This window comes from Engraulis encrasicolus, unplaced genomic scaffold (genome assembly GCF_034702125.1).
Source record: "Engraulis encrasicolus isolate BLACKSEA-1 unplaced genomic scaffold, IST_EnEncr_1.0 scaffold_28_np1212, whole genome shotgun sequence".
NCBI classification, from domain to species: domain Eukaryota; kingdom Metazoa; phylum Chordata; class Actinopteri; order Clupeiformes; family Engraulidae; genus Engraulis; species Engraulis encrasicolus.
Genome location: NW_026945577.1, coordinates 2,593,677 through 2,607,921, shown reverse-complemented (window position 1 = coordinate 2,607,921; position 14,245 = coordinate 2,593,677). Strand labels below are relative to the sequence as shown.

General features: G+C 42.4%; 1 protein-coding gene across 1 annotated transcript in view; it reads right to left on the bottom strand.

The window, feature by feature from the left end:
* Window positions 1-14,245, bottom strand: part of LOC134443130 (protein NLRC5-like) — a 200,877-nt gene that overhangs the window by 67,945 nt on the left and 118,687 nt on the right. The window contains 5 exon segments of the mRNA XM_063193046.1: window positions 64-1,013; window positions 1,212-1,325; window positions 4,172-4,285; window positions 11,325-11,438; window positions 11,566-11,679. Of these exon segments, the coding sequence (XP_063049116.1) occupies window positions 64-1,013; window positions 1,212-1,325; window positions 4,172-4,285; window positions 11,325-11,438; window positions 11,566-11,679 (1,406 nt within the window).

Here is a 14,245-nt window from a genome sequence, read left to right as displayed (position 1 = left end):
TTATTGTAATTTCTATTAGTGTATATAAAAAAATGTTTTTAAATGAAATATAGTACAACTCACCTGCTAGTCTTGCCCTTTTAGCTGGAACATGGTCAGTCAGGATGTGGTTGCTGTCTGCTGGGTGCTGACCTAAAGGAGGCTGTGAAGAAGGCTGTGCTGTGCACTTGTGTGGATTTACAGGACCCTTCCCCAGCTCTGAGGTTGGGTATAGAGGATATTGTGCAATGCCTTCAGAGGGCTGTAAAGAGGGCTGCGCCGTACTCTTGTGAGGATGTAGAGGATCCTGCCTCATATCTGTGTTTGAGTATGGAGGATATTGTGCAATGACATCAGGAGGCTTTAGAGAGGACTGTGCCGCTGGCAAATGTGGATTTAGACGATCCTGTCCTATCTCTGAGTATAGAGGATGCTGCAGGTATGCATGTTGGTATGGAGACCCGTGCAGCAATGATGGAGGTCTGAAGAGATGAAGTTCCAGCATTTTATTGTGGTGGTAAAGGGAAGGATCTCGCATGGTTGCAGATGGGTTTTCAGTGGGTTGTGTCATGGTTGCAGAATGGTATAGCGCATGTTGTGTCATGGATGCAGAAAGGCTTGCAGAAGGTTGTGTTATGATTTCATTACGATTTACAGTAGGTTGTGCCATGGTTGCAGATGGGTTTACAGTAGGTCGTACAGCGGCTCCAGAGAGGCTTAGGTTAGGTGGTACAATATACTCAGAGGGGTATACATTGGGTTGCAAAACGCTTGTGTATGGAGGAGTTTGTGCTATAGGCCCATGTGAATGCAGAAGAGTTTGTGCCATGGTTGTGTCAGGGTTAATAACAGGTTGTGCTCTGCATGTTGTCCTGCACTGGGGACAGCTGTAGTCTCCTGATGGACCAGACTGGCTGCAGTAGCTGCTGATACACTGCCTGCAGAAACTGTGTCCACAGGTGGTGATGATTGGGGAACTCAGTAGCTTCAGACCACACACACCACACCTGGACTGATACTGGGTTAGACTGTTCCTGAACCCACAACAAAGAAAATAATCATCATTAATATAACATCAATTGTAACTTCATTGTACAATTAAAGACATGCGGACAACATGGTAAAATGGTTCCTCAAGAAACCTTTGGTGGATCTTCAGTTTGTAATTGTGGGTGAACCTCTAAAAAGGTTTAGGTCACTGTATGTCAGTAGATCTACAACAATTATCTCACCTTGGGTCAGACTGTGGGGGAGCTCTGCTGAATTGTAGGGGCTGCACCATAGACTGGTCACTCTTCATGGATACACAGCTGGGCACTGGATACACTGGCCTGGGTTTCTCTGGTCTGGAACGCAAGGAGTGAGTTATAGATTTGGCCACAGACACAGACACACAGAGACACACAGAGACACACACACACACACACACACACACACACACACACACACACACACACACACACACACACACACACACACACACACACACACACACACACAGAGACACACACACACACACACACACACACACACACACACACACACAGAGGCCAAATGCTCTCCCTCTCTCTTTCTCTCTCACACGCGTGCATGCAGCTATTCTACTATATACCACATTACTGTAGTCCGCCAATAAAGTTGGCAAGAGTTCACACTGTTTAAGTGACAACTTTCTGTGCTGTAGAAGGAGAGGAGAGAGGAGCTTCTACCTGCAGCACCATGCGTTTAAGTATCCTTGTGGCACAAAGAGGTACCTGGCTAAGTTGTGCCAGTTGGCCAGGCTGTCCCCAAATAAAGTTGCATAATTCTTTAACCACCACTGTAAAATTGCACTATATTTCTACTTAGCCTGTTAAAATGACATGAATTATCCTTATAGTGCTGAAGGATTTTTGGGTTGATGGGTTCAGGGAAATTGTGCCAAATGGCATGGTAAAATATGAACAAAATGAACAAAATGAATAAGAATCACATTTTTGCTGTTGACGTTTTCAGGGGAAAACAAACAAGTGCTTTCCATGCCCTAATGAATTTAGTCAACATTTAAAAAAATGAAAGCACTGATCACGAGTCACTCACCCCTGGCTTCCCTCTCACGCCATGTCACAGACATGTTGCGAGGACGAACCCTCGGATAAGAATTGGCAATTGGTCTGAGCAGCAGGGTCCTAGTGTACACCAATTACGTTCACCTAAAACACCACAGTCTGTGTAAAATGCTTCCCCATGCGTGCTCTTCAGGGGCGCCTCGCGACTTGTGCTAAATACTGGGAAGTCTGATGATGCGGTGCCCCCCAGCCCCACACAGACTTCACACTTTGAACACGATGGCGTTTATTTTCGCCCCGATACTACGCCATCCCCGGATGCTAGTGTATGTTTCGGCCAACTGAACTACTCCGCAAACATGATTTCCAAGCCTCTTGGAGACGGTTCATGGGAACTCCATGTTATCCTTATGTGTCTCCGCGTCCACTAATGTGTCGCTTGAGGCCATTTTCCCCATCATGACGGTTTGGGCCATTACCTTACGCACATCACCCCTCTCCAAAAGCTCGCAGCTGAACACATTTTGTATCTTAGGAACGAAAGCCAGGGTCACTTTCAGGGTGACTTGTGCATCGTCCTCAGCAAACTGTGCACAAGCAGGAATAACTGACAGGGCATGCAGTTCACTCACACTCTTCGTCGTCGCTAGGGTGAGGAGAAGGGCAGTCTTAAGCGCCTGGCGCCTCTCATGAAACGGCACTCTAGTGGGTGGGCACCCAGAGTGTTGGAACCGAATCCCACATGGCACGCCGAAATTGCTGCTAAGTAGACCTTAATGATAGGGGGCAAGGCCGGAAAAACATGGTCTTCTTGTGAGAAGAGAAATTTGCGGAGCGAACACTATGTAAATTGGTACATTGTGTTACACTGGTATTACATGGTATTAAATATTGTTACAGTGGTTATTACACTGTACCTAATGTGGTAGATCCACTGTAATAGTGAGCCATTAAAACAGTGTTACCATATTTGTTTTGCTTCGTTTTCACAGTAGTCGTTTGGTTTTAAGCCTATGCACATCACTGATCTATGCATACAGTAGATATTACATATTTCTTTTATATTTTGTATTTAACATATAAGTTTATAAAAAAGGTGGATGAGACTAGCAGGAATGATGGGGACTGGAAGCGTTGAGTTTTGGGGATATACCTTAAGCATTCGAAGGCGACTGCACAGGCCTAGTTCCAGGATAGTTTCATGAGTCAGTTTCATTTTAACCCTATTCAGACTGGGCTTTTTTGGCATTCCTGGGCCTGGGGGGGGGGCTCTTTTGACCCCCCCCTCATATCTCATGAATGGAATACCGTAGGACTACGAAACTTGTGGAAGATGATCTACATATGGACATCTATGAATGACATAATTTTTGTGTAATTATCTGGTATTATGACGTCATTATGACATCATTATCTTATTATGCCCAAAATCTCGCCATAATGAATTTTCCAACAAATTTAGGTAATGCACTTAAATTGTAATGATTTTGTGCTTCAAACCACTTAGATGCTCACAAAGTTATGTGAAGCTAATGGAAATAACAAAAAAATATGAAAATATTGGGCGTCATAGATATGGTAAAGTGATTTTTGGTCAGACATACCTGTCAGAAAACCGTTGCCATGGCAACGGCAAAAATGATAAACCTAATCTTTCGGTACCTAACTGTAGCCAACTAAATGTTAGGAAAAGTCACAAAGTTTCGTAGTCATAGCTTAAGTCGTTAAGGAATTATACGACATCAAAGTTGGTGCGGGCACTTTTAGCCCCCCCCACCCCCCCCCCCCCCAGTCTGGATAGGGTTAAACAGCTGCCACTGTGTCTCAACAATAATATGGTTGAAGTGCCTCAACATTCAAATCCACGTTTAGCTGGCTGCATTTTTGCAATATTTCCGATCGCCTACAGCACATGTAGTTGCGCAGCATGCTTCTGTGTGCCGCCAAAATGACGAAATGACTCGGAGATGTGCTTACGGCAACTTTCACAACAGCTCTGAAATTTGTGCAGAGATCCGCAGTTTTCCACGTCTAGTCAGTCTTAGTACATCTGGACGTGACCGTGTAAAGGTACTTAAGTAGCTATTTTGTCTGTAAGTGAACTTAGTACATGAGGCCCCTGATCCGTCCAACAATTATCTCACCTTGGGTCAGACTGTGGGAATCCACTGCTGAATTGTAGGGGCTGCACCATAGACTGGTCACTCTTCATGGAAACACAGCTGGGCACTGGAGACAATGGCCTGGGTTTCTCTGGTCTGGAATACAAGGAGTGAGTTTTACATTTGGCCAAATCTATTTCACACACAATGTCTCTCTCTCTATCTCTCACTCACTCACTCTACAGGGTATTGTATGTCAGTAGATCGATTGCTGTTGATTTACCTTGTATCAGACTGTAGGAATCTGCTGCTGAATTGTAGGGGCTGCACCATAGACTGGTCACTCTTCATGGATACACAGCTGGGCACTGGAGACACTGGTCTGGGCTTCTCTGGTCTGGAACACAAAGAGTGAGACTGGGTTGGGGACACGGCTGCAACTACCAATACCCAAACTCCTACCTACCTGTACGTGAAACAGGTTTGCAGCCTAAATATACCTGCTGCACCCCTGGCGCCAGGACTGGTCCCAGCACTGTGGATTGCCACAAAAATACAGACAACTTCAACATTTAGTTGTATTGCTCACATTACACTTGTCAGTACCCAAAGAGGCCCATTGGTTTGGGTTGGGTTTGTTTACATATTGTCTGAAACGTCCTAACATACATCCAAAGTCATGACATATCAGCATAAAGAAGAACGTGTTTTGGCTCTTAAGCCATCATCAGTGCGTTGGTACCACACACTGATGATGGCGAGCCGAAACGCCTTTGCTTGTGGACATGGTGGTAATTTATAAATAAATATTGAGACGTAGCTTGTGAGTGCGGATTTTTCTTCTTTAAGTTGATACCTTTTATCGCGCATCCAAAGTCCAAGCCATTTTTTCCAAGAAGTCGAGCGTGTCCTCTAAAAAACTTGATAACATGTCAGCAGACACTTTACAACACAGACAAGACCCCCGCCTCCCACCCCACCCCCCAAAAAGCAAAACAAAGGGGAAACAAAGACCAGAAAGGTTTAAAACTGTTGAGAGAGGACAGTATACATTTGTTTTCCTTTCATCTATTATGTTGCAAGTGACAACACAGGGTGCTTCTATGCTGTTAGAAAGGTATTGGCCAGCTCTATAAAGTACAATATACCAGGATTTACTAGGGCACTTTATATTTAGGGCAACTGCCTTAGCAACTGGACAACTCCTCCCAAAAAACCCAACTGCATCCCTGCATGCATAAGCACCAAGGACACATTGCTATAAGGCTAAATAGTGGCATCTAGTGGTTAAATATGTTACTGCAAGAGCCTTAATCAGCAAAAATAGTCCATCGGAGCAAGATATCGCAAAACATGCCCACTCAATGCAAAGGCGTGTGCTCAAGTTGGGTCTCCTAAGGGGGCGCTGTCCCCTCCTTCTTCTTCTCTTTTTGAGGTGTTTGCAAAAGACATGCGCTACCGCCATCTACAGTGCTAAGGGGACTTCATTTATTCTCAACATCAGGACTCCGAAGGTCTCCTAACTGAAGGTCTCCTGAAGGGGCGTTCACCCGACATAAAGTGGATACCGGAAAAGAAACAAAATTACGTATCTCTGTCTAGAATATCCCTGTTCATTAGTGTAACAATTTCTGTCTACTTCCTGAACTTTTTAAAGCAACAACCTCCTTGTCACCTTTTGCAAATTACTCAATAGAGGTGGCGCAGCAAGTGCTTCACCACATCAAGCATTTACACTGTTCATTAAGTGGAGCGTTCACTGCCCCACCTGCTGGAGTATAAAAGACACATCAACCAACAATAGTAACCCATGTCAAAGATGGAGAAAATAAAAAAAAAACATCAAAAACAGCTAGACATGTAGTGTAGAGGAGATGGCAGTTACAGACAACAAGTTAGTTAAAAAATCCTCATTCATGCCTTTGGGGGCAGTGTCTGTAAGTAGTACATCCAGAATGTACTTTGTATAAATGGTACATTCTGCGATGTATGAATAAAAATAAATGAAAAAGAAAGAAGAAAAAACTGAGTGTGACCTATTCCCAACTCGCTTGATTACTTCAGAGACGCACCAACAAGACGGAAGAGCATAGTGTGTGGAAGATACATATGTTACTACACCATCATATGTACACCATCTACACCATCAAAGCTGTTCTCAGATGCGTTTCCCTAGCTTACATTATATATCATTCTTATTTTTATTTTTATGTTTATTTTTTACCATATGTGTTTATCTTAATGTTTTAAATGTTCTTTGACTAATATCTGTCTTTCGTTCTTTTCTTACTGTATATATTATATTTCAGGTTTCATTAATGTTAGAGTCACACCACAGGATATTTGACATATAAACCTTTACATGAATCTTAACAAAAATGATTCTAAGACTAATATGAAACATAATGTATCACATCTTCTTTCATTGACATTTGTTTTTTAAAGGAAAAATAACAGTTTTTTAGTTTTTTAACCAATGTTACGAAAAAAAACAAGGCGTCACGTCTCCCACCCATTTATATTCATTTTTGTGACATACACCACTTCATCCAACTGCAAAACAAAAACATGATGCTTCCACCACCTATTTTAGAGTTAGAATGGTGGTCTGAGGCTGAAGAAAGATGTTCTGCACTGTTCAAAGTTTGCAAACTCGAGAACACCATACTGAGAACACCATACTAAGAACACCATACTGAGAACACCATACTAAGAACACCATACTGAGAACACCACACTGAGAACACCATACTGAGAACACCATACTGAGAACAATATACTGAGAACACCATACTGAGAACACCATACTGAGAACACCATACTCTTGAAGCAGATGAAAAGAAATAAAAGAAAGTCTGTCTGCTGCTGTTGCATGTGTGGGGATGTTTAACTCAATGCGCATGAAAGAGGCCCTGAGGTTCTCTCTCTGTGTGTGTGTGTGTGTGTGTGTGTGTGTGTGTGTGTGTGTGTGTGTGTGTGTGTGTGTGTGTGTGTGTGTGTGTGTGTGTGTGTGTGTGTGTGTGTGTGTGTGTGTGTGTGTGTGTGTGTGTGTGTGTGTGTGTGTGTGTGCGTGCGTGCGTGTGTGTGTGTGAACTCACTGTGTAAGGTAGTTGCTGAAGCCCTGCTGTCCCTCAGTAAGGTGCTCCTCATTCTTCATGGTCACAGCAGATGATGATGATCTGCCTCTCTGATTAGTACCCACACCACCCCCACCATCTGGGTCATCCATCCTAACACTGAACACAAGAAAGAAAGAAAGAAAGAAAGAAAGAAAGAAAGAAAGAAAGAAAGAAAGAAAGAAAGAAAGAAAGAAAGAAAGAAAGAAAGAAAGAAAGAAAGAAAGAAAGAAAGAAAGAAAGAAAGAAAATGAGCACAGATATCGACGGATATCAACAAGTGAAGGAGCATTCAGACACTCACACACACCAAAGAAATGTTTCTAGAGCTGGTTGGCAGAAAACTATTTCCCCGCTTTGCAACAGCACATCACAAGCTTAAAACAGCTGATATTAGGCTACATTGTCGACGTTATTTACAGATTGCAGTATTACAAATTAAATAGCAGATACCTGTTAACATCACTAGAAATAAGGAAATGACCTGAAATGATTTTAGGAGAGGTCCACTAAATTTAGTCCCACATGGCATATCATCTTGAAGAGAAAATTGCACCAGTTAAAAAATAAAAATGCCCACTTGCATGTCATTTAGGGGTAGGTCATTATAATAATAATATTCTTCATCAACATTATTTTTACATTTTATTTGGCGCACTTCTACATACCCGGACTCAGGGCAGAATCATGGTATGGCATGGTGTATAAAGTTTCATGCCAGTAGGTCCTACATTTCCACCATGTGTATTTACATCATCATTACTATGTCATAAAAGGTCAGTTTAAACTGTGTAAGACTCTCTCAGAATTATAGCCTACTGTAAAACGTGCTAATTGCATCTGCCTGTCTGGCTTCAAAAGGGTGGTGAACTGAAGTTAACCAAGAGTGTAAAGTCTGTTAATAATAGAGTGCATTAGGCCTAATTATTCAATCAAAACAAATCCGGGGGCCCCTTCAAAGTTCTAGCTCAAGGGTTTAGCCTATACAGTACAGTGATGTAGAATACAGACAGAGTGACATTGCTTTCTGAGTGACATTGCTTTCTACATTGCTTTCTGGTATGCAGCACCACAGGTTTATGGGCACTCGTAGACTGCTCTCATGTGGCCCGGACATATAATGTTGAACCCGCAGCTACTCTGGACTTTACGGTCCCATTCACTTCAATTCATTTTTTCGAAGCCAGAACAGGTTTTACAGATTTCGGACTGTGCCGACGCCGCTGTTGTCGTGCGAGGAAAACAACAATTGTGTCGGACGCTACACCTGGTCATGGAACGACATGCGTAACAAGAATGATCATTCTTGTGTCATTTCGAAGATAATTAAAGAAAACCATTTTCACAATGGGACTTCTCATAGACCTGTTTTTGCATGTCTCTCATCTCTTTGCATGTTGACTGTGCAATCACCGTGACAAGTTAACAAGGTGCACGGCGCACAGCTGTATGCGTCCAAAAAAAGAAGAATAACATTTCACGATGTACATCTGGAAATAATTCACATCAAAGTGAAGTGTTATTACATAGGGCACCATGGTAATCAATATGTGTGTAAGAACATGTGAAAAAAATAAATCGGTCAGTTTGTCAAAGAAGACACAAAATATATGCACCACAATGCACAGTATGCACCACACCGTGCTTTTCAATTATATAAAGAACAAATACTGACGGCACAAATGTTTCTTCCCTCAATAATCCCACATGTCACATAGCCTATCAATCAAGCAACTGAGCTAATGTGGCCACAAAGGGGCGATATTGTACGCTGACACATTCGGAATCCTACAACTCAGATACAGATAGCCAACCACATACAGTCATGAATTAGGCTACCTGGCAAATTGCTGCCAGGCTATTGCAGTGGGATCGCTACACTAAAGAACTGTGTCCCATATCTGTCCCTTTTATATTCATAGATTGAGAATTGACAAATGAAATGGGCTACTAATATTTTACTGCGTCTTTTACAGGTGCCCGTATTCTTCAAGTCTGTCGTTACAGCGCAACGACGGTCAGCGAGAACAGATGTGGCGATGTGAACACTCTTTCATTACACCTTTTGCATCGTTGGACATGTCTCCAATCTTTTTGCATGTTTACTGTGCCATCACCATTTCATGTTTAGGCAACAATGTGCACGATCAGAACAATGTAGGCCTACATATTGAAGGAACATCGTGGCATGATTAAAGTAAGGAACTTCGTACCACACATGTAGCCTAGTGCAAAAGGAAAATGCCTCATTTCTCTAAGCAGACAGACACGGTGGATATGCAGCATAATACACGGTGTGCAATGACATATGCCCCTGAATGATAGGCCTACGCTGAAGAAATACTGAAGGCACCTATTCAGCAAGCTGAATAAGCCTAATAATGTAGGCCCTAGGCCCATATCAGGGGTGAGGTAACATAGCCTACACGTGTAGGCCTATTCAAGGGGAATATTAAAGGGCCTTGAGCCCACAATCTGCAGAATGGCAGGCATGGCTGCATCCAAGCTATGCGCTTCATGGTTTGACCACATATCTCTTCGTTGTGCACCCCATCACTTCATATGCCTAGGCCCACTTCAGGAAGCAAGGACGTAATGATGCTGGGAGAATACATTCAATAGCATATGGTTTATGTAGATCTGTGCCCACATGGTAGGCCTATATTAGCCTACACCCTCCCATTCACTCAATCCATTTTTTGGAGCGAGAACAGGTTGCCTACAGACAAACGGACGGTGCCCACGCCGCTGTTGCTGTGCGAGGAAAACAACAATTGTCTCGGATGCTAAACATGACCATTAAACGGCTTGCTGAACAAGAATGGCATTTGCTGCGTCATGTCGAAGATAATCAAAGACATTCTTATCACAATGGGCTTTGTCATTCACTCATCGTTTCATCTCTCCAACTTTGCCTATGCTCACCGTGCAACTACCCTGACATGACAATCCTATATATCTTCCAACTACACATACAACGACACGGCAGCGCTTGTCATGGTGTAGTTTTTCAGAAAAAATACAGTAAACTTTACTGTGCCGACATACTCAGCCTGTATTACCGTGTAACACACCAAGAACACACAAAATGCTTTAGTCCTCCGAATTTGAACATATCCTTCCAGGATAGTTTCATGAGTCAGTTTCATTTTAACCCTATTCAGACTGGGCTTTTTTGGCATTCCTGGGCCTGGGGGGGGCTCTTTTGACCCCCCCTCCCCCATATCTCATGAACGGAATACCGTATGACTACGAAACTTGGGGAAGATGATCTACATATGGACATCTATGAATGACATAATTTTTGTGTAATTATCTGGTATTATGACGTCATTATGACATCATTATCTTATTATGCCCAAAATCTCGCCATAATGAATTTTCCAACAAATTTAGGTAATGCACTTAAATTGTAATGATTTTGTGCTTCAAACCACTTAGATGCTCACAAAGTTATGTGAAGCTAATGGAAATAACAAAAAAATATGAAAATATTGGGCGTCATAGATATGGTAAAGTGATTTTTGGTCAGACATACCTGTCAGAAAACCGTTGCCATGGCAACGGCAAAAATGATAAACCTAATCTTTCGGTACCTAACTGTAGCCAACTAAATGTTAGGAAAAGTCACAAAGTTTCGTAGTCATAGCTTAAGTCGTTAAGGAATTATACGACATCAAAGTTGGTGCGGGCACTTTTAGCNCCCCCCACCCCCCCCCCCCCCCAGTCTGGATAGGGTTAAACAGCTGCCACTGTGTCTCAACAATAATATGGTTGAAGTGCCTCAACATTCAAATCCACGTTTAGCTGGCTGCATTTTTGCAATATTTCCGATCGCCTACAGCACATGTAGTTGCGCAGCATGCTTCTGTGTGCCGCCAAAATGACGAAATGACTCGGAGATGTGCTTACGGCAACTTTCACAACAGCTCTGAAATTTGTGCAGAGATCCGCAGTTTTCCACGTCTAGTCAGTCTTAGTACATCTGGACGTGACCGTGTAAAGGTACTTAAGTAGCTATTTTGTCTGTAAGTGAACTTAGTACATGAGGCCCCTGATCCGTCCAACAATTATCTCACCTTGGGTCAGACTGTGGGAATCCACTGCTGAATTGTAGGGGCTGCACCATAGACTGGTCACTCTTCATGGAAACACAGCTGGGCACTGGAGACAATGGCCTGGGTTTCTCTGGTCTGGAATACAAGGAGTGAGTTTTACATTTGGCCAAATCTATTTCACACACAATGTCTCTCTCTCTATCTCTCACTCACTCACTCTACAGGGTATTGTATGTCAGTAGATCGATTGCTGTTGATTTACCTTGTATCAGACTGTAGGAATCTGCTGCTGAATTGTAGGGGCTGCACCATAGACTGGTCACTCTTCATGGATACACAGCTGGGCACTGGAGACACTGGTCTGGGCTTCTCTGGTCTGGAACACAAAGAGTGAGACTGGGTTGGGGACACGGCTGCAACTACCAATACCCAAACTCCTACCTACCTGTACGTGAAACAGGTTTGCAGCCTAAATATACCTGCTGCACCCCTGGCGCCAGGACTGGTCCCAGCACTGTGGATTGCCACAAAAATACAGACAACTTCAACATTTAGTTGTATTACGCACATTACACTTTAGTACCCAAAGAGGCCCATTTTTGTGTCTGTTTCCAGATACTGGCCAGCTAATGAGGGCATGGGTGTGTTTACATATTGTTTGAAATGTCCTAACATACATCCAAAGTCATGACATATCAGCATAAAGAAGAACGTGTTTTGGCTCTTAAGCCATCATCAGTGCGTTGGTACCACACACTGATGATGGCGAGCCGAAACGCCTTTGCTTGTGGACATGGTGGTAATTTATAAATAAATATTGAGACGTAGCTTGTGAGTGCGGATTTTTCTTCTTTAAGTTGATACCTTTTATCGCGCATCCAAAGTCCAAGCCATTTTTTCCAAGAAGTCGAGCGTGTCCTCTAAAAAACTTGATAACATGTCAGCAGACACTTTACAACACAGACAAGACCCCCGCCTCCCACCCCACCCCCCAAAAAGCAAAACAAAGGGGAAACAAAGACCAGAAAGGTTTAAAACTGTTGAGAGAGGACAGTATACATTTGTTTTCCTTTCATCTATTATGTTGCAAGTGACAACACAGGGTGCTTCTATGCTGTTAGAAAGGTATTGGCCAGCTCTATAAAGTACAATATACCAGGATTTACTAGGGCACTTTATATTTAGGGCAACTGCCTTAGCAACTGGACAACTCCTCCCAAAAAACCCAACTGCATCCCTGCATGCATAAGCACCAAGGACACATTGCTATAAGGCTAAATAGTGGCATCTAGTGGTTAAATATGTTACTGCAAGAGCCTTAATCAGCAAAAATAGTCCATCGGAGCAAGATATCGCAAAACATGCCCACTCAATGCAAAGGCGTGTGCTCAAGTTGGGTCTCCTAAGGGGGCGCTGTCCCCTCCTTCTTCTTCTCTTTTTGAGGTGTTTGCAAAAGACATGCGCTACCGCCATCTACAGTGCTAAGGGGACTTCATTTATTCTCAACATCAGGACTCCGAAGGTCTCCTAACTGAAGGTCTCCTGAAGGGGCGTTCACCCGACATAAAGTGGATACCGGAAAAGAAACAAAATTACGTATCTCTGTCTAGAATATCCCTGTTCATTAGTGTAACAATTTCTGTCTACTTCCTGAACTTTTTAAAGCAACAACCTCCTTGTCACCTTTTGCAAATTACTCAATAGAGGTGGCGCAGCAAGTGCTTCACCACATCAAGCATTTACACTGTTCGTTAAGTGGAGCGTTCACTGCCCCACCTGCTGGAGTATAAAAGACACATCAACCAACAATAGTAACCCATGTCAAAGATGGAGAAAAAAAAAAAAACCATCAAAAACAGCTAGACATGTAGTGTAGAGGAGATGGCAGTTACAGACAACAAGTTAGTTAAAAAATCCTCATTCATGCCTTTGGGGGCAGTGTCTGTAAGTAGTACATCCAGAATGTATAAATGGTACATTCTGCGATGTATGAATACAAATAAATGAAAAAGAAAGAAGAAAAAACTGAGTGTGACCTATTCCCAACTCGCTTGATTACTTCAGAGACGCACCAACAAGACGGAAGAGCATGGTGTGTGGAAGATAAATATGTTACTACACCATCATATGTATACCATCTACCATCTACACCATCAAAGCTGTTCTCAGAAGATGCTTTCACCTAGCTTGCATTATATATCATTCTTATTTTTATTTCTATGTTTATTTTTTATTACCATATGTTTTTTATCTGAATGTTTTAAATGTTCTTTGACTAATATCTGTCTTTCGTTCTTTTCTTACTGTATATATTATATTTCAGGTTTCATTAATGTTAGAGTCACACCACAGGATATTTGACATATAAACCTTTACATGAATCTTAACAAAAATGATTCTAAGACTAATATGAAACATAATGTATCACATCTTCTTTCATTGACATTTGTTTTTTAAAGGAAAAATAACAGTTTTTTAGTTTTTTAACCAATGTTACGAAAAAAAACAAGGCGTCACGTCTCCCACCCATTTATATTCATTTTTGTGACATACACCACTTCATCCGACGATGTTCTGCACTGTTCAAAGTTTGCAAACTCGAGAACACCATACTGAGAACACCATACTAAGAACACCATACTGAGAACACCACACTGAGAACACCATACTGAGAACACCATACTGAGAACACCATACTGAGAACAATATACTGAGAACACCATACTGAGAACACCATACTGAGAACACCATACTGTTGACGCAGATGAAAAGAGATGAAGGAAGTCTGTCTGCTGTTGTTGCATGTGTGGGGATGTTTAACTCATAGTGCATGAAATATGCCCTGAGGTTCTGTGTGTGTGTGTGTGTGTGTGTGTGTGTGTGTGTGTGTGTGTGTGTGTGTGTGTGTGTGTGTGTGTGTGTGTGTGTGTGTGTGTGTGTGT